Source organism: Notothenia rossii, assembly GCF_949606895.1.
Source record: "Notothenia rossii genome assembly, chromosome: 10".
Taxonomy (NCBI): Eukaryota; Metazoa; Chordata; class Actinopteri; order Perciformes; family Nototheniidae; genus Notothenia; species Notothenia rossii.
The window spans coordinates 62,938,552-62,960,153 of NC_136908.1; the positions used below are offsets into that span (position 1 = coordinate 62,938,552).

Below are 21,602 nucleotides of genomic sequence, written 5' to 3' on the forward strand. Positions count from 1 at the left end.
GCTATGGATAAATCAAAAAAAAGTATCGGAGGAACACAGAATTTAATTCTGTGTGGACAGAGTTATATGCTTTCACAGCAAACGATGCTGGTTTACCGGTATGTTTGATATGTGGAGAGAAGTTATCAAAGGTGCTGCAGCCTTTACGTGTCGAGGAACAACACGGGAGAGGAAGACAGCTGATGATCTTCAGTCATAATTCAATGAGGTATTTAATTTATTTCAGAAAACACTTTGTTATATTCCATGGAATGCTCTTAACGTCCCGATAGCAATGAATATATTAAATGCTTTGACAATAAATACATACAAAAATGTATCTCTGGAAGCTGTAGTACTATAAAAAGCACGACCAATCATCTGAGCCGGCTAAAGTAACTGGATGGCCTACCTGCCTGTCAGCCTTCCATCTGTGCACAAACTTATCTCGTGCCCTCATTGGTCATGTGCGCGTTCGTGTGTGTTAGAGGAGGGGCTCTGGAAGGAAGTCTGAAGGAAGAGGCATATTTTTTCCGGTTGTGTATTTTCAAACTCTAGCGCACTCGAGCTGGTTTCTCCATTCTTACCTACCCTACCTTTAACTCTTTTTAGGGTGCAGCTATATGTTTTATTTATTTCAAAGTGGGCCCATTTTAATTATATATATTTTCCCCTTCAAATGTGCAGAGGAATCCCCAAGTGCTGTTTAATTTATTTTAAAGTAGGCCTGTGTATTATTTTTAATTCCCCTTATAGGAGTTATTTGTTTCTTATTAGAGGTTAACAGTTTTATATAATGTAATAAATAGCCTAATAAATGCAAAGAAATTGTAGTTTTTGTCTGATATAACAATAAATACAACTTTATAAGCTATCAAGCTATGAAATATGTTTTGCGGCTCCAGACAAAAAACATTTTTGGAAAAAGGAGCAAAATGGCTCTTTTGGTCAAAAAGGTTGCAGACCCCTGATCTAGGGCTTCATGATATCCTTCACAGAAGACATTTGAACATGTCAAATTGCTGATCAACACTTTCATTGCATTTTGGAGGAACACCCACAAACATACACTAGATGTGTTTGCCCCCCCCCCCCCCCCCCCCCCTTTATGTGCCCATCCCCCCACATAGATCACACCTGGCACACGCAAGTAGGGTTGCAAAGGGGCGGAACATTTCCGGTACATTTCCGGAAAGTTTACATGGGAAGTTAAGCTGGGGAATTTTGGAAATATTCGATGCAAAATTAAATGAGATTTCAACAGATTTTTTTTAATTGTGAGTAAATCTCACTGTTAACTATTTAATTATGACCAATCTAACTCAACTTTATGCACACACATACATTTAGCATGGTTTAGGAAACGGGCTCTATGTTACAGGACGGGTCGGGTACACACACACACACACACACACACACACACACACACACACACACACACACACACACACACACACACACACACACACACACGCTGCAGGCTCTGCACGGAGGAGCAGTGGAGTCTGGGCGTAGTTATTCAGTAGTTTTAGGTTCTCCAGAGGTTATTTTAGTACATTTGAAGGTTTGTTTTTGTTTTAAATTGAGTAGAAGCCGGTAATACAGCTTTTTGAATTCATATTTCTATTAAAAAACATGCCTTATAGACGTTTTATAATAAATGTTGCATGAAAAGAACAAAGCGTACTGGAGAAGAAGTGTATGTAAAGGAGCAGCACATTGAAATACTCCATCAAAGTACGAATATGTCACAATAGTAGAATACCACTGTTTATAACATGTTTGATTTTGAGTTTTGTGTTATTTATTTTCCTAATGTGTATACTTAACTTGGTATAAATAACATCGTTTTTATCATTTTAAAGTGATGGTAATTAAATAAATAAAGTAATTTCTGGAGAATGACTGTTTAGTTTTCAAAACTCTTATTATTTAAAATGTGAGGAAACTAAGAGATGTATCCTCATTTGACACAAACCGGCTTTAGGGTTATTTAAATATATTGCGCCATCTTGTGGCTGCAGGAAGAAACTACACACAAACATGCATTTATAAAATAAACTTTATTTATAACACGCTGCCGCTCCTTCTTTATTTAAAGTCTCACAGCAGCCCTATAATCTGGGATCACTTCTCACAAATAGTCACAAAAATCTGTTTAAAAAGCAGAATATTCTCTACTTAAAATGTGCATCCTGTCAAATATAAATAGGCCTATGGTGGGTTTTAAAAGAAATTCTGATCTAGAAAGAGTGCCTGGTTTAGATTTACGGAGGGGTTAAAGGTCAGGCCAGGGAGGGTTTAGAGACTGCGGTACTTTAGAGAATCCGACTGCACTTTCACTATCTGACGTGTTTATGATGTCCTGAATGTGCGTCTGCTGCTGTGGGGAAACTATGGAAACTACAGTGTTCTATACAGAGGACTACAACATGGATGTTTAATAAGAAGGGGGGACTACTGTAAACTCATCTAGAGACTCTGCACCGTGCTCTGATGCTGTTGCTTTATGCTTTATGAACAACAGAGAAACATATTCTTCATGACCAAAGTTGGAATTGAAATAAAAAAGGAAAGTGAAACGTATGCTCGTCACCCTCTCCCTCCGGCCCACATTTATACAAATGATCCCAATACGTATGATTGTATGAAAATATCTTAAAATCAATACAAATGTATTTATTATAAACATTAGTCCTTACACACATTTCATGAAAATGGTCACTGGTGTTACCGTCACTGGTGTTATTGCTCCTCATGGTAACACCAGTGACGACCAGTAACACCAGTGACTATCTTGTGTAAATAAGCTTTAGTAAAAGCTTTTAAAGAAGTTGTTATGCATGAAGTATAAGTCATTAGTACCCATTTCATGATCACAACTTCCTATTGTCATTGTTATGGTTCCTTTTGTCAGGTATGGCTAAATGAGTGGCAACGGAACACGCAGAGAAAGCTCTGGATGTCAGACCAGATGTCATCAAACACCACCAGTGGGCAGTGGTGTGTTGTGCGATATGATGACCAGCCCTACCCAGGCATAATCCTGGAGGTGGAGGAGCACAATGTTAAAGTAAAGTGCATGCACCGGAACGGCATCAATAGATTCTTCTGGCCAAGCCCCAGAGAAGATGTGAACTGGTATGGGGATGATCAGATCATGTGCCTAATCCCAGAGCCGTTGGCAGTAAACAAGCGATCAGTTCAGATTGAACAGGAACTCTGGGAGTTCATCATGGGGCAGCTGGATAACAAGTAAGCCCCTGTGGTTACAGACATAAAGAGGACAGTTAAGTTAAGTTTCCCCCTTTAGTCCAGCAACATAGTAGTAGTAGCAGCCAATGGCACAAGAGCTTGAGAATGTACTTTAATGGACATTTGAGTGGTTTCCTGAGTAGTTCAAATGTGTTTTTAACTGTTGTTATAGTTATTTGACTTAATGTCAGTGATAATCTTTGGTTTTGTACTAAATACACAATTTTCTATCTCAAATAAGTCATTAATATTGAATAAAACAATCTTTAGTGTTTTATTGTGTCACTGGTGTCACTGTGTTTTTTTTCGGTCATATGAAATCAAAAGTGTCACATTTGACTTGTAAATGATTTTATATCAATTGACCTTTGCTTCATTCAAGAGTTAGGATGTTAAGGATACTATCATTACATTTGTTTGACTGTCCTTCAAATATTGTTGTTATTATTATAGAAAAGATATGATGATGTTAAGAAGCAAACGTCCCACAATCACACTTTTCACAAACCTGATTAAAATAAATAAATACATAATCTCCTAATTTTTGCATCATCATTATCCTACTGTGCCTCTGACTTTAATATGTGCAGAATAGATTGTGAAAAAAACATTTCTAAAAAGCCTTTAATATTGTTAAAGGTATGAGGTAACATAATAATCATTAAGCTCTCATTTCTGTGGATTCATAAAGTCAAAGGGTTAACCAATATTGTAACTTAAGTTTAAATGTAGGAAAATTAACTACATTTTAAGACATGTTTCTATTCCAAAAGTGTGCGTTTCTGTAGAATGACTCACAAATGTATTTATTATAAATGTTAGTCCTTAACATCTATCACTGTGTATATCACCATTCAAACATCTTTTAAAAGTTGAACAAACCCCACACAGCTCAGTGAAATGTTGACTTTATTTGATCATTTCAGTAAAAACTAACGTTCATATTTCTCTTTTTGATTATAATACTGATTAACGTTCAAAACAAAGCACTTTGGCAACTTACCACCATACTTGTCAACCCTCCCGATTTTCGCGGGAGACTCCCGATTTCATTGCCCTCTCCCGGTTTCCTCTCGGGTCATATTTCTCCCGCATTTCTCCCGATTTCTGACAAAATCAGATTTACACAAGACTGTTTCCACTCGGACTTTAATACAGCCGCAGCATTGTTTGGTTTCCATGGTAACACGTCTCTTTAGTAGCGCGCGCAACTCAAAGTCTGAGAGGGTGTAGCAGAAGAAAACAGAACAAGAATCGATAACTACTCTACTCTCTGCTCACTCCTTTCCTGTAAAATACAGGTCCAGCCCACACATACTGTATGCTCCATCAAAAACGGTGCTACAGGCCACAAGGCAGTGCACTTACAACTACAATAAGCACGTTAATGTTAATCTAACAGCTCCGGCGATTCAAACATTGATTAAAGCCAATCTTAAAATGATTTAACAAACGCCTGTTTGCGACTCCTCAGTGCACACAGAAACATAACTGGGAGAAATAAATAAATACGGATATGTTATTTAAAACCACCTCGAATGTGTTGTGTTAATGTTATAAAATGTTTTCTCATAAATGATGCCGTAAGCAGGAGGACAGAATTACGTCTAAACTGACGCCCTTTTGCATTTCTATAGGTTGTATACGAGCATGGTTTTATATGTTTACTCCATGTTTAATCGTGTTTTATGCCGTTTGTCAAGACTTGATAAGTCGCTCGTAAAACACAGGAGGTCTGGAAACTAAGAACACCATATGTGGTCAATTGTACAGCTAATATAACACAACACATTAGTTGTATTTCCTTTAACTGGTGGATATAGAGTTGCTGCGGAGGGGGGGGGGGGGGGGGGGGGTGGTGAGATGCACAGGCTGCAGTGCGCTGCGCACAGCTGATCGACAGCTGGGACACAAACCACCAAATACAAAAACATAATTCAGATCCAGTCGTCATGACTCCACTCCGGAGGGATTCCCCGATCATTTCTTATAGTTTCTCATCAAGGGGGGGTCTCCTGTCCCCGGTACAAACACACTGCCTGAGGAAGGCGATGTTTATTTTTTTTGTCATGAACCTTTTTCGGATCACTTATTTATTTATTTTGGTGACGATCCGACCTCCATGCTGCTACTCTGGTTCAAACTGCATCCACCAAACAATATGATTTGTCTCCACCTCCCCAAAATAACCTAAATCAGACACGGTGTGAATATTTTTTTTAGCTGTTCTGTCGTTATTTTCTGCGATCTTCTCCATAAAGTCAGTCAAAATGAATGAATGAATGAATGGGCGTTTCTTTGACTATTTATAGGCAAATATGGGCGTTACGTGAAGCCCGCAAAAGCTGCACCGCATTTCGAGTCGTTGTGATTTATAAAGGGAAACCGGCGTAGGAAGTGCCATACGCACTTTCCTCGCCGGTACGCAATGTTTGGTGAATCGGAAAGTGTCGGAAAATTAATGGACCTATTTTTCGGATTTCTATTACGTAAGCAACCTTCCCACGTCAATCCTACGCATGGCGTTATACATGAGGCCAGGTAACTCTTCAGGATCGGACCGCAGGGCTGAGGGTCAAAGGGCGACGTTTAATGAAAAACAATCATTAGAAACATGTGTTTTTCTCTGTAAAGGCAGTAATGTGAGTTGAAAGGTGTTACGAACTCAGACACTTAGGATGTAGGACCCAATTGCACGACCCGGGAGACAGAGGTAAAGTATTTGTAAGATACTTTATTTTCCAAATACAGCATTGAACAACAAAAAAGGTAACTTTCAAATCTCTAGCCGAGAGGACAAAAATAGAGAACAAAAAATGAAAGCGCTCACGTAGTGAGGAATCAAACTTTTCAAAAGCACAAGGAGCATAGACCTGACCATAGCAAGAGGTGGGAACAATCAGGAAGCCTGGAATGAGAGATAAATGGTGAGTGAGAAATAAAACATAAAACAACATGAACCTGAACCTCTCTAGCATTTCTGTCGGTGCAAAACAAAAGGAAGGGTCCGTACAGGTTGAACGTTTTTGTTTTTATTGACAAAATTAAGAGAAAATAGAAGGACATATAGCAGAAATTCAGGGAAAGTACACTGTTTTCGTTAACAAAGAAACAGTGATTCCCATTTTCCATGCCCATAAATAAAATGCATTATTATTATTATTATTATTATTATTATTTATTAGTATATCAATGTGTTTCTGTTCCTGCTTTGTTTAATTTAACGGATGTGTGTGCAGTATTTGTTCAAATCATTGTAAAATTAATCATGGCTTGTATCAGACAACAGAACACAAATAGATGTGTTGTTTAAAAGTGTCTACTATTTCATGTGTTGTAGCCTCAGTTTATAACAGTTTTATTGAATATTAATTGCATTTGATGATGCTTGATAATCATATTTAAATATTACCTACATATTTATTAAATAAAAGATAAAAACAGCAAGTAAAAACAACCTGAAAAGCCAAATATCTTTTACTGGAGATTTGTAATAAGATGCAAATGTAATCTTAAGTCAAATCTACTATACAATAGTAAGTCAAATGTACTTACAAAAACAGTACAGTGTGACAGTAAAGTTTACTTAAGTGCCTTTAGTAACAAACACTTCTTAAATGTAAGTAGAAGCTACTTGAAATATACGTTGTTAAATTGAGGACACACTGGACTCAATGATAATCGCTAAGTCTAAAGCAGGGGTGGGGAACCTCCGGCCCCCGAGCCATATAAGGCCCGCGAGACCATTCGGTACGGCCCTTGAGGTAATTTATAAACACACGCAAAAAAGAAAAATGTAAGAAATCTAGACCGCAAAAAAATTAAACAAGCGAGTGCCTGTTTTCCCTGCCAAGCTCAGGGTCCTTGAACACAACACGAGCCTAACGTGTCATCACATGGTATATGTCTCGACCATGGTCTCGACTGACAGGGGTGCAGGTGCAGTTCTGACGGAGAGCACCAGAACGCCATTCTGCCACTTCCAAAAATGGCAGTGGCAGTACCCATAAGGAGCTGTACACATGCCGCAGTTGTTGCATGGCTGTGTCTCTAGTTGAAAGCCCAGTGGTGATCTGTTCATCTGTCATACTGATCATACAGTCAATAACTTTGTTGTTATTAGCATCTGGTTAGCTAGCTATGCTAACGAATATAAGAAGCTTTTTCTACAACCAGTGAGGTAAAGGCACATCTTTATATGATCATTATATTTATAAAAAAATAAGGGAATAAAGTAAACAGGTATAAAATACTAAATGACGGTAAAAAAAGAAGTTGTTATTAATAAACAAGAATACAGTTTGAAAGGTGATTTGTAAAATATCCATGAAGAAAGAAAACAGTTCTGTTTCATATGGGTGTTGAGAGATGTATCCATAGATCTCCTAATGTTGCTCTCAAAGTGCAGCAGATTGATGCTTTTAACTTCAACATTTAAAAAAAAATGTTAGGTCCCCCCCCCCCCACACACACTTAAATCATGTCAACAAGGATAGGATACTAAATACATTTGCACATATCTTTTGTCTAATATCTTTCTGTTGTGGTGGTCATGCCACACCGTGCACGTGAATGCATGCACGAGTCATGGGGAGATATCTGGATTCAGAGGTTGCTTTTTCTTTGCACAGCATGAAAGAAAGGCGAAATGAATGGGCTGTGATTTTAGTATTTTTAAGCAGACGTTGAGTTCAATAATTTGTAAAAAATTGAAATGGCCCTTGAGAGGAAAAAGGTTCCCCACCCCTGGTCTAAAGCAATGGGAAGAGAGTGGAGCACAAAAGGGTTATTAAAGATCAGGGAATAACAACTTCAGGTCCGAATGGCTTTATTCAAACATCACAACAATGCAGGGTTAATATCTAGAATAAAGGTTTGTTTGTTGAGTAATCATCTTTCAGGCATGACGTTACACACTCTGGACAGTAGGTGGCGACATTCACCTTAAACTGTTAATGATAACTTCAGAAATGTCTTACAATCACTGACCATCGAAACATAGATATGGACACTTCATTTGTAATTTTTCTTAGAGTTAAAGGTTAAAAAATAAAGCAACTGGCAAGTAATTTTGTTTATGCAAATTAAAGTGTAAAAAATGTACAAATAAAGCGTGGGAACTGGGTTTATTGGATCCAGAAGAAGTTCCCGACTTTTACCCAATACCACTATTCTATAACTATAACACAGCAAACGATCAAAACACACAAGAGCGAAGAGCAACATTTGTTTTGCAACTCAAGTTACATTCCCCACAGTAGAAAAAGCTGAAAGTAAAAAAGCAGTTTTCCTGAACCACGTGTCAGGAGAAGATATAATATGAAAGGTAAAGTAAGGCCTCCAGTTAAAGGTCAGAGGTCAAGAGAGGAGCTTCCTCTAGTAGCTCTTCATGGCCATGGACGATCCTCCGCTGTCGTGCTTTCTGATCTGATGGATCATCAGGATGCTCATCAGCAGGGCCAGCAGCTGGAAAAAAGACAGGAAGACGGTTAAAAAAACAGACCAATCAGAAGACACTATTGCAGAAGAGAGAAGTAAAAAGGTAAGCAGCTTTAAAATCCACTTATCTTTACCCCATGAATCGTTTTACCTCATGACTAACTTGCTCGGAATTAATAAAAACAAATTCTACTTTTACTTCGGTTATGTTGAGATCCAAAAGCAACATTTACATTGCTGTTAAATCAAAAACAATGTAAAATAAGACCCAATTGTAATATATATATATTTTTTTACCAGTATAGCTCATCAGTATTCGATCGAGTAAGAAGTCTTGTGTTGAACAAACCCAAACCAATAATCTTTGTATTCAAGGATTGGTTGTTCTTTGTAATCTCTTACAATCAATAAACAATCATTATGGTATAACATTAGATTCTCTGTCATTGATGGACAGTCACCAGAGAACTTAGCCAAGGTTTTAGGACTTTCCTCAAAACACAACGACTTCTTGAGACCTCAAAATGTTACGTTTAGAACTTCGACCGAAGACTAGGAGAGAAATAACTTTGTGCTGGGGAGAATACAAGTTGTCTTCTTCTACTATGGGTTTTCTGATGGGTGTGACCTCGCAGCTGCCTCCTCGGAGATAGGAGAAGGCAGGGCATCATTCATGTTGTTGAAACCAACGAGAGCACATATACATGTCTCCTCTCATCTTTGAGGATGAGACGCCTTCCCGACACCTGCTGACGCCAAACCGATTTACGACTCTGTTCGGTACCTCCTGACTTTAGACTATATAAGCTTGATGTTACTTCCTGCTCCTTTGAGCAGCATACCTCATGTGTGTGAGTTGAACCATATCCTTTGTATGTGACTTAACTCTGCTCCTTCTTGCAAGAATAAATTAGTACCTTTTGATTCTCAACCCGGTGTCGAGTGATATTTTCCTTGCACTTTGCTCGTGCATTTTTTAGGTCCAATGAATTAGTTAGACCTTAAATGAAATGGAATAGCTAAGCAATGTGTCGAAGTCAACCCGAGCTGTAGCAATGTTCATATTTCCATACTTTAGTGTTACGGTTGGGGACAAAACGCTGCTGAATGGTGCCGAATCCATCAACACGGACAAAAAAGAAGAATAAATAAGAAACTTACTGCGAGGATTGCAAACGTGAAGCAGAAGCCCATAATGATCTTGAAGATGAGGTCGACAATCACAAAGAAAACACTGCTGCAGCTCTGCAGGAGAACAAGATGGAGAAAGGGTCATTATCTGGAACGTCACAGGAAGGAGAACTGGATGGTGTCTTGGTTAATTGGTTAATTGATTGAATACCGTCGCGTAGATCTGATCTGGGCCTGAGGCTCCCTGCATGAAAAACAAAGGTACAGAAAGTCAAAAACAAGTGTTCAAAAACAGCTATAAATGCATTTGAACAGAAGTGAACCACACATGGTAAAGGGGAGCTCATTTAAGGCACCCCAATCCCTTCATAAACCTTTACTGTATTAACTAAACCTGTAAATACATGAACACCCTGGGTAATGCAACAGTTCATCTTTAAGAGTATATGTTGTGTTCTGATCCTGGGATGATAACTCCTTCTTGCTTTACTCAGACAAGTTTCACTTTCTAAGCAATACTGAGAATTGTAGTTCAATGTGGTTTTACCCTCGTAAAAATCACTGTTTAGAGTTTTGAAGAAACTCAAACACAACAAAACTGCCACAGTGTTTTAGGGATATAGGATTCAGTATCTGAATCTATTCCAGGGGTACTCAAACTTTTTTGTTAAAGGTCCACTTGTGAATCTTATACAAGGTCAATGGTCCGGATCAATGCCAGTAAAGTCCCCCCCCACCCCCGGAGCGGAGCAACGAAACTGAAATTAAGGGGGGGGGTTTCCCGACATGTCGTTGCAGTAAATTAAAGGGTGTTTCATGGTGTCGTTGCTGTGAACCTTCTTAATCTTTTTTTGTTCTTTTTTTTTTAAAGAAAATTTAATTTTGAAATTGTTACGTTTATTCTGGTTTGATTTGTGTTTGTATCTTTTATTTTAAATGTATTTATTTATTGAATGTTTTGTGAGCTGAGCTGTGTGGTTTTATGTGTTATGTATCTCTCTGTACAGCACTTTGGTCTGGAGGTTTTAAAGTGCTATATAAATAAAGTTGGATTGGATTAATCTACTTTATTTGGGGGCCCCCTTCTGGTCCAAGCACTTGCCTGTCGGTAAACGGCGCCCCTGTATACACACACACATTCAATACATACATACATACATACATACATACATACATACATACATACATACATACATACATACATACAGTATGATGGCTTGAACTAGTGGGAGAGATGGCACTGTTTGTCTGTAGCCAATGCCTTGAACCTCGGCAAAAATGGCATTAGAAAGTCAAGGTTAACTTGCGGTTAACTTGCGGTCTGCAATGCGTGTCACGCTTGCGCACACAAGTAACTATATACGCACGTTCATTCTCACAACGCGTCAGACAATGCACTTTGTGATGTCTTTTATACATAAAGATGTGTCCCCGGTGCGTCGGGGAACTCACGCAGCGTCAGAAAATATAACCCTCTCTCTTTCCCTCCGTACCCAAATCCTTTAAAAACAGGGGAACAACGAGCGGATACAGATTTGCTGCCGATCTGACGTCAAATCGGCAGCGGACCCACAGAGAGTTGCTATCAGAAACAATGCCTGACGTGTTTTGGACGTAATCTCGTCTTTGTTTACATTAGCTAGCCTCGCTAACACTCAGAGCTAACCTGTACTGGAGAGCACATGTGTTTAAAAAGCAGGAAATAAAAAAAGAACTCACCTTGTGATAAACACGCAAGAGAAAAAGCATTTGAGCTCCATACTGTTTCAGAAATAATCCTTGATGTGGTTTAGAACAGGATGGCGTTTTATCACAGCAGAATTTAACTTTATCTCGAGTAGAATTCTGATCAGGCATTAGCTCCGCCTCCTCTTTTTTTTTTTTTCAAGCTAAGGACCCAAAATCTGCGTTTCTCTAACAGGGCTGCAAAAGAGGGGTTTGAGCAGTATGAGGCATGGCTACAACGGGTGATCTGTTTGGGATTTTAAGCACAAAACTTTACAGACATGTTTTGTATAGGTATGGCCCTACAATATATTTTTCCAATATAGCATGATAGGTCCACTTTAATATTCGTCAGATTCAGAATGTTTTCTTTTTTTTTTAATATATATTTTTTAATATATATATTTTTAATAATGGGACACAGGGTTCGGTCCGGATTGATTTGCAGTTCGGTCCGGAGTTTGAGAAGCCCTGATCTATTCATTGTGTGGACAGAAGAAGCTCGAAAGGCAACTCGCAGACCATCCATACCATCATTACCTAAAATCATACACAGCTTTCAGACTAAATTGGTCCATTTATTGAGGAAAAAGTGGCTTTCATTTTTACACAAGAAGTCATTTTTACTTTGAAATGGCGCTCACTGATTACCTATACATTTCTAAACCTGGTCTTTCAGTTTCATTTAACAAAACCTACCCAAGGTTTGGCTTTACATCCAGACGAAAAGGGGAATCCTGTATTTTGCATCTTGCACTCACAGGACTGAGGGATGTTGTTTCCCCAGTCGCTGGAGCTGACCACACCACAGCAGTGGGCCTGAAAACATACGAGACAAAAGGTTACACAAGGTGGGAATTCAGCCTGAGAACTGTCCATTTCAAATGCTTCTAATGGGTTAAGATAAGAAGTACTTTACTGATCCTAATTTGGGATTTGTTTGCATTGCAGCATCATAAAAAGACAAGGCAGTGAACATTAGAGGAATTAAAAGACTAGAAAAAAACAATCCAAAATGTAAACATTTCAAATAGAAATTGAACAGCATTAACAACTAGAAAATATACATTGCCCCCGTGGCTGAAATATGTTACAGCATTACTACGTCTAAAACTGTTCCAATACAAATATTTCGCGCATCACTATTTTAATAGATGTAATAAAATGATTGTTAGAATACAAATCTGAATAATATCATGTATTGTTTGTAAATAATTTCATTTTTGAGCAGTCGCATGTTGTGTCGTGTGTGTGTGTGTGTGACGTGTGAGGTTGAGGACACAAGTTCCCTCGCTTTTTTTTGCCTACAAGGGATTCAGCCATGGTATTACAAGAATTAGCAGTAATGGATATTCCAGCCGCTCAAAATTCACCCTCTCCTTCTTGGAGCAGAGATGGACCCTGTTAAAGCCTCTGCTGTCGCACCTGTTGCACTCGAGCATCTTCGAAGGAAAAAAAGGACAGTTATCCAAATCTATACAAGATGCTCCAGTTTGCACAGACTCTGCCTATCGGATCTGCCACCTCTGAGAGAAGCTCTTCTGCAATGAGGAGAATTTGGAACTGGCTCGGCTCGCTGCGGTCAACGAATGGAAGGAACAAGATTTTCCTCATTTGCGGTTCTTCACATTGAGGACGACATAACCGCACAGCTGTCACCTGAGGGGACAGTGGACATATAGCGGAACGTACAAAAAGGGGTCTACTTCTGCACTAAGGTAGGACACTGGTTAATAATATTGTAGCGTGTTCAAGTAACCAAGGGATATAGTTATCAAATAAGTATAAGATGTGCACAGTTATGATAAGTTTTACAGTTATGTAATGCGCTGTTGTTGGGGGGAGAGACCGCCCCTTCCATGAGTGTGTGTGTACGGCGGGCATGAGGCGTGCATGACGGGAGGAGTTGTGTTCGTATGTGGAAAAGTTATACTCAGTGTGGTGAGCGCTGGCTTTATTGCTACTGTATCCGTAGCACCCCACGCAATAGTTAGGACTGTGTACTGACGTCAGTAAAAAATATTTGCCCCCCCCCACAAGCGCAAATGTCAAACTCCGCCTATGAAAGCAGGATATATATATATATATATATATAAGTGTGTAAGGAATGGAATATTAAATATGAAATCGAATATAAATGAAAAATGTACAGTGTGAGTTTTTATCACATATTAATGTAACTGTAATGTAATCATTAATGTACAACCCTTATATAAAATAAATAAAAACGGTTTGCTTCCTCTTACGTACATTGGAAAGCATTCATCCTAGAGAAGAACCATGTTTGGGTTAGCTAGATTATATTTGAAAGATTTTAAAAGTCTTACAGACTGTTCGAATCCCATTAGCACCCTTCTCATGTCCTTGTCTTCTATGAAATACTTTGTCGCTTCAGCGGAGGCGGTGTCCAAAGAATCCTTCAGCTACACAAAAAGAATCAACAACATTAGCATCAAGAACGAGAGAGAAAGTTTTAAGAATGTTAAGAAAGTAAATAAACTTAAAACTTAAACTAGCATCAAGTTCGAGAAAACACCATTTAAAGAAAAGTGTAGTTTTGTAACATTTTCTAGCAGAAAAGCTTAAATATACAATTCTTAATGTTTTCATTGGTTTTATAATCACTTAAAACTTAAATGCAACTAGACGGAGTGTTAGCATCAAGGTAGCTAGAGATAGCGTTAGCATTGAAGGTAGCTGGATAGAGTGTTAGCATAAAGGTAGCTAGACGGGGTGTTAGCGTCAAGGTAGCTAGACGGGGTGTTAGCGTCAAGGTAGCTAGAGATAGCGTTAGCATAAAGGTAGCTGGATAGAGTGTTAGCATAAAGGTAGCTAGACAGGGTGTTAGCGTCAAGGTAGCTAGACGGGGTGTTAGCGTCAAGGTAGCTAGACGGGGTGTTAGCGTCAAGGTAGCTAGAGATAGCGTTAGCATAAAGGTAGCTGGATAGAGTGTTAGCATAAAGGTAGCTAGACGGGGTGTTAGCGTCAAGGTAGCTAGAGATAGCGTTAGCATAAAGGTAGCTGGATAGAGTGTTAGCATAAAGCTAGCTAGACGGAGTGTTAGCGTCAAGGTAGCTAGACGGGGTGTTAGCGTCAAGGTAGCTAGACGGGTGTTAGTGTCAAGGTAGCTAGAGATAGCGTTAGCATAAAGGTAGCTGGATAGAGTGTTAGCATAAAGGTAGCTAGACAGGGTGTTAGCGTCAAGGTAGCTAGACGGGGTGTTAGCGTCAAGGTAGCTAGAGATAGCGTTAGCATAAAGGTAGCTGGATAGAGTGTTAGCATAAAGGTAGCTAGACAGGGTGTTAGCGTCAAGGTAGCTAGACGGGGTGTTAGCGTCAAGGTAGCTAGAGATAGCGTTATTATAAAGGTAGCTGGATAGAGTGTTAGCATAAAGGTAGCTAGACGGAGTGTTAGCGTCAAGGTAGCTAGACGGGGTGTTAGCGTCAAGGTAGCTAGAGATAGCGTTAGCATAAAGGTAGCTGGATAGAGTGTTAGCATAAAGGTAGCTAGACGGAGTGTTAGCGTCAAGGTAGCTGGACAAAGTGTTAGCATCAAGGTAGAACGAGAGAATGTTATCATCATCATAGATAGAGATGTTAGCCTCATGATAGAGATGTTAGCATTAGGGTAAATAAAGAGAACGTTAGCATCAAGGGTTTATAGACAGCACGTTAGCATCAAGGTAGATATAGATAATATAAGCATGAAGTCAGTTAGATATAGAGAAAGTCACATGTAGTAGAAACAGCATTAGGAAAGTAGGTGTGTTGCACTGTTGGAGGAGCCTGTGACCTAAGATGTTCATCGTCCTGTAGCTATGATCGTATGCCAAAATAAAAAAACCTTGAACCTTGAAGGTAGCTAGATAAACAGATTACCGTGTTTCTTGAGACAACGACGACAATGCCAAAGATCAGCATGATGATCATTCCCACCACCATGAAGCCTGCAAACTGTTCATCAAACAATGTGAGAACACTCCTGTTAAATACGGTGGTTAATCTAAACAAAGACAAATTAGTGTCAGAATAATAACTTGAATTGATATAGCGCCTTTCAGGGGACCGAGGGTCTCTTTCCAGAAAAACAGGAGTAAAAAACAATCAAAAAACAGTCAGACAAACAAAACAACATCAATTCTTGTACGTACTATTTTGAAGATGAGTTCTTTCTCCATGCATGCGGCAACGATTCCCAAGACAGGGAGGATGAGGACACCGAGGACAAACACCCAACTCCAGGCCAGACTCGGACCCCCCATCGCCATTACCTGAAAAACAGGAGAACACAAAGTCAACTTTCTTCCATTTTGCAAAGTGTTCAGCACAGATGGGCCCATAGTTCATCCTCAGTATCTCAATCTCTATTTACTTAAAATAATAAAACAGGATTTTTCTTTTCTTTTCACTGTCTTGCTGTTTGTACCATGTTAGGGTATACGTCAGGGGTACTCAAACTTTTTAGTTTAAGGTCAATGGTCCGGATCAATGCCAGTAAAGTCCCCCCCTACCCCCGGAGCGGAGCAACGAAACTGAAATTAAGGTGGGGGTTTCCCGACATGTCGTTGCAGTACATTAAAGGGTGTTTCATGTTGTCGTTGCTGTGGACCTTCTTAATCTTTTTTTGTTCTTTTTCTTTTTAAAGAAAATTAAATTTTGAAATTGTTACGTTTATTCTGGTTTGATTTGTGTTTATATCTTTTATTTTAAATTTATTTATTTATTGAATGTTTTGTGAGCTGAGCTGTGTGGTTGTATATGTTATGTATCTCTCTGTACAGCACTTTGGTCTGGAGGTTTTAAAGTGCTATATAAATAAAGTTGGATTGGATTAATCTACTTTATTTGGGGGCCCCCTTCTGGTCCCAGCACTTGCCTGTCGGTAAACGGCGCCCCTGTATACACACACACATTCAATACATACATACATACATACATACATACATACATTCAATACATACATACATACATACATACATACATACATACATACATACATACATACATACATACATACATACATACATACATACATACATACATACATGCATACATACATACATACATACATACATACATACATACATACATACATACATACATACATACAGTATGATGGCTTGAACTAGTGGGAGAGATGGCACTGCTTGTCTGTAGCCAATGCCTTGAACCTCGGCAAAAATGGCATTAGAAAGTCAAGGTTAACTTGCGGTCTGCAATGCGTGTCACGCTTGCGCACACAAGTAAATATATATATATATAAATCGGCAGCGGACCCACAGAGAGTTGCTATCATCATTCTGATCAGGCATTAGCTCCGCCTCCTCTTTTTTTTTCTTTCAAGCTAAGGACCCAAAATCTGCGTTTCTCTAACAGGGCTGCAAAAGAGGGGTTTGAGCAGTATGAGGCATGGCTACAACGGGTGATCTGTTTGTTATTTTAAGCACAAAACTTTACAGACATGTTTTGTATAGGTATGGCCCTACAATATATGTTTCCAATATAGCATGATAGGTCCACTTTAATATTCATCAGATTCAGAATGTTTTCTTTTTTTTAAATAATTCTTTTTTTTAATAATGGGACACAGGGTTCGGTCCGGATTGATTTGCAGTTCGGTCCGGAGTTTGAGAAGCCCTGGTCTAGTTGATAAAAAGTATATTATCAAGGATAATATTAAAATGAACTCTTATTTTGAAAATACAGCTTCCTGTGTTCGAATGAGCTGCTCCGACTATCGGTCCTGACGGACTCCAAAAGTTCGACATTATACAATCAAACAAATAAATAAACACAAGGAGAATTGTTTCTTATTGTTGAGTAAATAACAGTGTGTGGTTTAGAAAAGAATACAACATTAGAAGGAAAAAACAATGAAACAATACAGAATTCAGTTTTCTGAGCGCCTACTCTCCCCCTAACTGACAGCAACAAAAGTCCTACATTATTCAATTAAAATAAAGAAGTAAAAACAATAAGTGTGGCTTGATATTGAGTTAGAAAAAGGTTGATAAACGCAGTGAGAATGGATCTGCAGAGAGCATTTCTCCGCGATCCCAACTCGTCTATTACCAGCGTTCAGGGAGCTCTATATGCAAGTATGGGACTCCCTGATAGTTGAAACTCCACGCTAAAGGGCCTCCCCTTGCGTTGGAAAGTGACGACAGGGACCCTGACATAACGTCAACATAGACCGAGTTGGGAGTGAGAATGTGTTGTACACAACTATGTTTCACTTTTGCTCATATTTAGAGGTGTGGCTTTGGTGTCAATGTCGGAATAATCAGAAAAAATGTGTCCAATCTGGAAAAATGTCAGGTAAACATTCTTTAAAATTGGAGAAAGTTATCAATATATTGACATAAAAGGCCATAGTTCATAAAGTTAGAGGCTCATTTAGTTTTGTAAACCTCTGATTGGTCAAAATGTTGAATTGAAAATATACTAATTTGCATTTTTTCTGCATTTCGAAAGCCAAAATGTAGGACTTGTTGTGGATTCACTATCTGTGATGTTGTTGTTGTTGTTTACCTGGTGGCTGAAGGCGGTGGCCTGCACTGCTAGGTAGACCAGCACACAGCCGAGTATCTGAGGACAGAATCAAATATGTTAAAAACGGCAGGTATGGAGGCTGAAGAGTGCCAAACAATATAGATTTTTCGAAAATTGAGGATAAAAGACAACATGTAAACAATTTAGAAATAAATTAAACCAATTGGAAAATAAACTAACATATATTTAAATGAAATAAAAAAACACAAATGGCAAATTGTGTTTCTCCTTTCACGTCTTTTGTAATTTTGTTTTAATTTCTACCTATCTAGGAAGGTTTCTAATTTCTCTAATTTGTCATTTTTATAATACAATTAGCTGATGCATTTACTCTGCTGCAAAAAATATATAAGGAGAGGCAGGAGACGACATTGTGTTGGTTTGCCCCTCACCTCTCAGAAACCCACTCTTTATTTCCTTCTTCCTTTATCCCCCCAGCGCTCCGAGCAAAACACCAGAAACCAACTGAAACTCGACCCGGCTGCCATTTGTTTTTTGCAGTTACTAGAAATGACTGAACGCTGATGTAGAAATCTGATGTAATTACACGAGTAATAAACACAAGAATAATCCTTCACTACTTTCATTTAAGTTTTACACCTTCATTTTCAATTAAATCCAAGTTTTTTTTTTTTTTTTACATTAATATATTTAATTTAAGAGTTTTAAAAACAGGGCCTTCAAGGTATTCAGAGAATACCCTGGAACACTCAGATAAAACAAACAAAACATGTATTTAATTATATAAATAAATGAGAATGGTATCTGTGTTGTTGATCTGTAATATCACAGTGTTTGTTGATTTGTTTGTCCTTCTCGGACCATGCACTACGCATTTCAGTGGTTTTGTGTTAGAAAAGAAAGCAACCAATCAGATCTCGTTCTGGGTCTCTGGGTAGAATATCCTTCAACCAAGGTATTCTACATCCTTGATCGAATGCCCTGGCCGTTGCACTGAATGAGAGCGTACGTTTGGACTGACAGTTTGATCAACCAATCACATATTGGTTTGTAGCCAATGGGCGTATTCTTTCAGAGTTTCCCTCGGTTCCAGGGAACTCGAGAGTCTAGAAGGCCCGCTAGTTAACTGGCTCCAGACAGAGGATCTACATCAGGGCTATTCAATTAGTTTGGAGTGGGGGCCGGTCGATGAAAATGATCCAAAGCAAGGGGTCGGGAAAAAGATGGCTTGAAATATGAGCAATAATATTAAGAGCTTCAGATACAGTAAATACTACAACAGCATAGTGGAGTGCATATATTGTGTTTAATTAAATCAAACAACATAGTCCCAAGGCCTTTATAGATCTAAATGGCAAGTTCAGAACTCAGTAGGCCTACGTGTGAAGCTCATTCAACCATCAACATCATTTCATTTGATTTCATTTAGGTGAAATGATCTAATCATTCAGGCAGAGATGCAATAACTGACAGGAGTTGTCATAGGGTTCGAAACCCGAGCCCGTTGAAGTTGTCAGGCATTGTCTTCCCCTCTCTCTCAATGTAACACCCTCTCTGGAATAAAGGCACTGTGGCCCAAAAAAATATCAAAAAAGAAAAGTAGATTACTTTTTAACATTATACTCAAAAGGCCAGTAAATATCACCCCGGGGCGGATTTGGCCCGTGGGCCGCCAATTGAATATCCCTGCTCTAGATGAATGCGATGAAGCAATTCATATATATAATTCTTTTCAGTTCCCTTTTCAAGATGACAATTCAGTGAAAAGACGCACATTATAACGGCAGGTGGGGCGGTGGTGGTGGGGGGTGTGTTTGTGTCTACAGAAGGTTCAGTTGTGATAGACACGGTTCGCCACCGCTAAACCAAATAACTTCTAAAAATATATATATTTGTATTTCTTTCGAGCAAATCTCTAACTTTTCTGGTTTTCTTCATCATAATCAAAATAAATTCCAGATTTCTTGGGTTAAAAGTGATTTTCTTGTCCCAACAAGATAAAACCCCATCTTTTTTTAATAACAAGTAAAATAATAACTTCTTCCAGTCTTCATTGTGTAGCATATTTAAATATTTGTATAAATAATAATTTTTAAACACAGAAAATTATTATTAAATATTTAACTTGGGTTTTCGGATTCCAGTCTTTTTCCCCCTCTTTTTATCTTTAAGCCCAAACACAAAACAACATTGAGAAAAAGGAGGAATAATAATAATCATAAAAGTTTGTACTCACTGCAAACACCACATTGAAGAAGATAAAGAGGCATTTGATGCATCCGTTAATTTTCCCCATCTTCAGTTTTGAGAGTTTCTCTGAGAGATGAAATGCGTGCTGACACTGAAACACAGAGGGTGTGTGTGAGAGGGTGTGTGTGTGTGAGCTGGTATGCAGGAGCATATGATATGATACTGAGAACACAGATCTTCACAACATAGAACAGATCCTTACGACATAGAACAGGTCTGCACGACACAGAACAGATCTGCTTATGTGTGAACAGATAAAAAGATTTAAGGCCAAACAACAAACTTTTTTTGGGACATTATTTACTTTTTTAAATACTGCAAATACAAAACTCTGAAAGAAGCTCAAAACACAACGGAGACCAGGGGACACTAAAAAGTGACGCACACAGCTGGGACTGGGACGTTCGGCGCTAGCTATCTAACGTAGCTAACGTATTAATATCAGAAGGAGATTTTGCTTAAAATAAGCCCATAAAACACTTTAGGTGAGTTTCCAACAACAGAGACAGTTGTCCAACTTTATAATCCTGAACGTCACCAAACGCTCCGTCCCAGCTGTGTGCGTCCCTCACAGATGCTTCAGAGGCAAGAATCCTTCATGGCCTTCGGAGAACAAATAGAATTACTAACAAAGAATTACTAACAAAGAATGACTAACAAAGAATTACTAACAAAGAATTACTAACAAAGCACTTATATACTAATAAAGGACTGGCTTATCTAAAGCCAGTTGAGTAGCACTTGAAATGTTTGGCTCTATGAAACCTGATGACCTTATATGATTCTGTTTCCTTCAAGTTTGTATCTTGTTGGTCGAACGCACTTATTGTAAGTCGCTTTGGATAAAAGCGTCAGCTAAATCATGCCCGGCGCCGTGGGAGGGCCAGGGAGGGCCAGGCCCTCCCATTTGACATTCCTGCCCTCCCCCAATAATTTTTATTATTTATAACATTTAAAAAAATTAAAAAATATTATTTTTTATTTTTTAAATAATAAATAAACGGTGAACTTTTATGCTACGATGTATGTGATGTCAGAAAGTAACTACAAAAAAAATCGCAGGCTACGTCAAATAAATTCATGTGTCTGTCAAACTCTGCCGCCAATTCTGGATTTGTTTATTGTGCATTCTGTAGACTCCCATTTCTGTTTGAATTACAAAATGGATTTCAGAAATTGGCTTAAAGTGTCTAAGAATGTATTAAAACGAATAGCGATGAAAGAGCTGCAGCCGATGGTGCTGCTGGCGACCTGTTGCAGCAGCACGCCTTAATGTCACAAGCTTGACCTCGGCAAACCCCGGGGCTGAGT

The 21,602-nt window shown here is 38.7% G+C and overlaps 1 protein-coding gene across 1 annotated transcript; it reads right to left on the reverse strand.

The window, feature by feature from the left end:
- Positions 1–8,045: 8,045 nt before the first annotated feature.
- Positions 8,046–20,436, reverse strand: LOC307021912 (tetraspanin-8-like). Its single transcript, XM_079654439.1, has 9 exons — positions 20,278–20,436; positions 18,060–18,116; positions 15,680–15,799; positions 15,408–15,482; positions 13,857–13,952; positions 12,229–12,348; positions 10,016–10,048; positions 9,835–9,918; positions 8,046–8,700 (listed from the first exon to the last, which is right to left on the reverse strand). Exons 1-9 carry the CDS (start codon positions 20,335–20,337, stop codon positions 8,611–8,613), a joined length of 735 nt encoding a protein of 244 aa, XP_079510565.1. The 5' UTR covers positions 20,338–20,436; the 3' UTR covers positions 8,046–8,610.
- Positions 20,437–21,602: the final 1,166 nt, after the last annotated feature.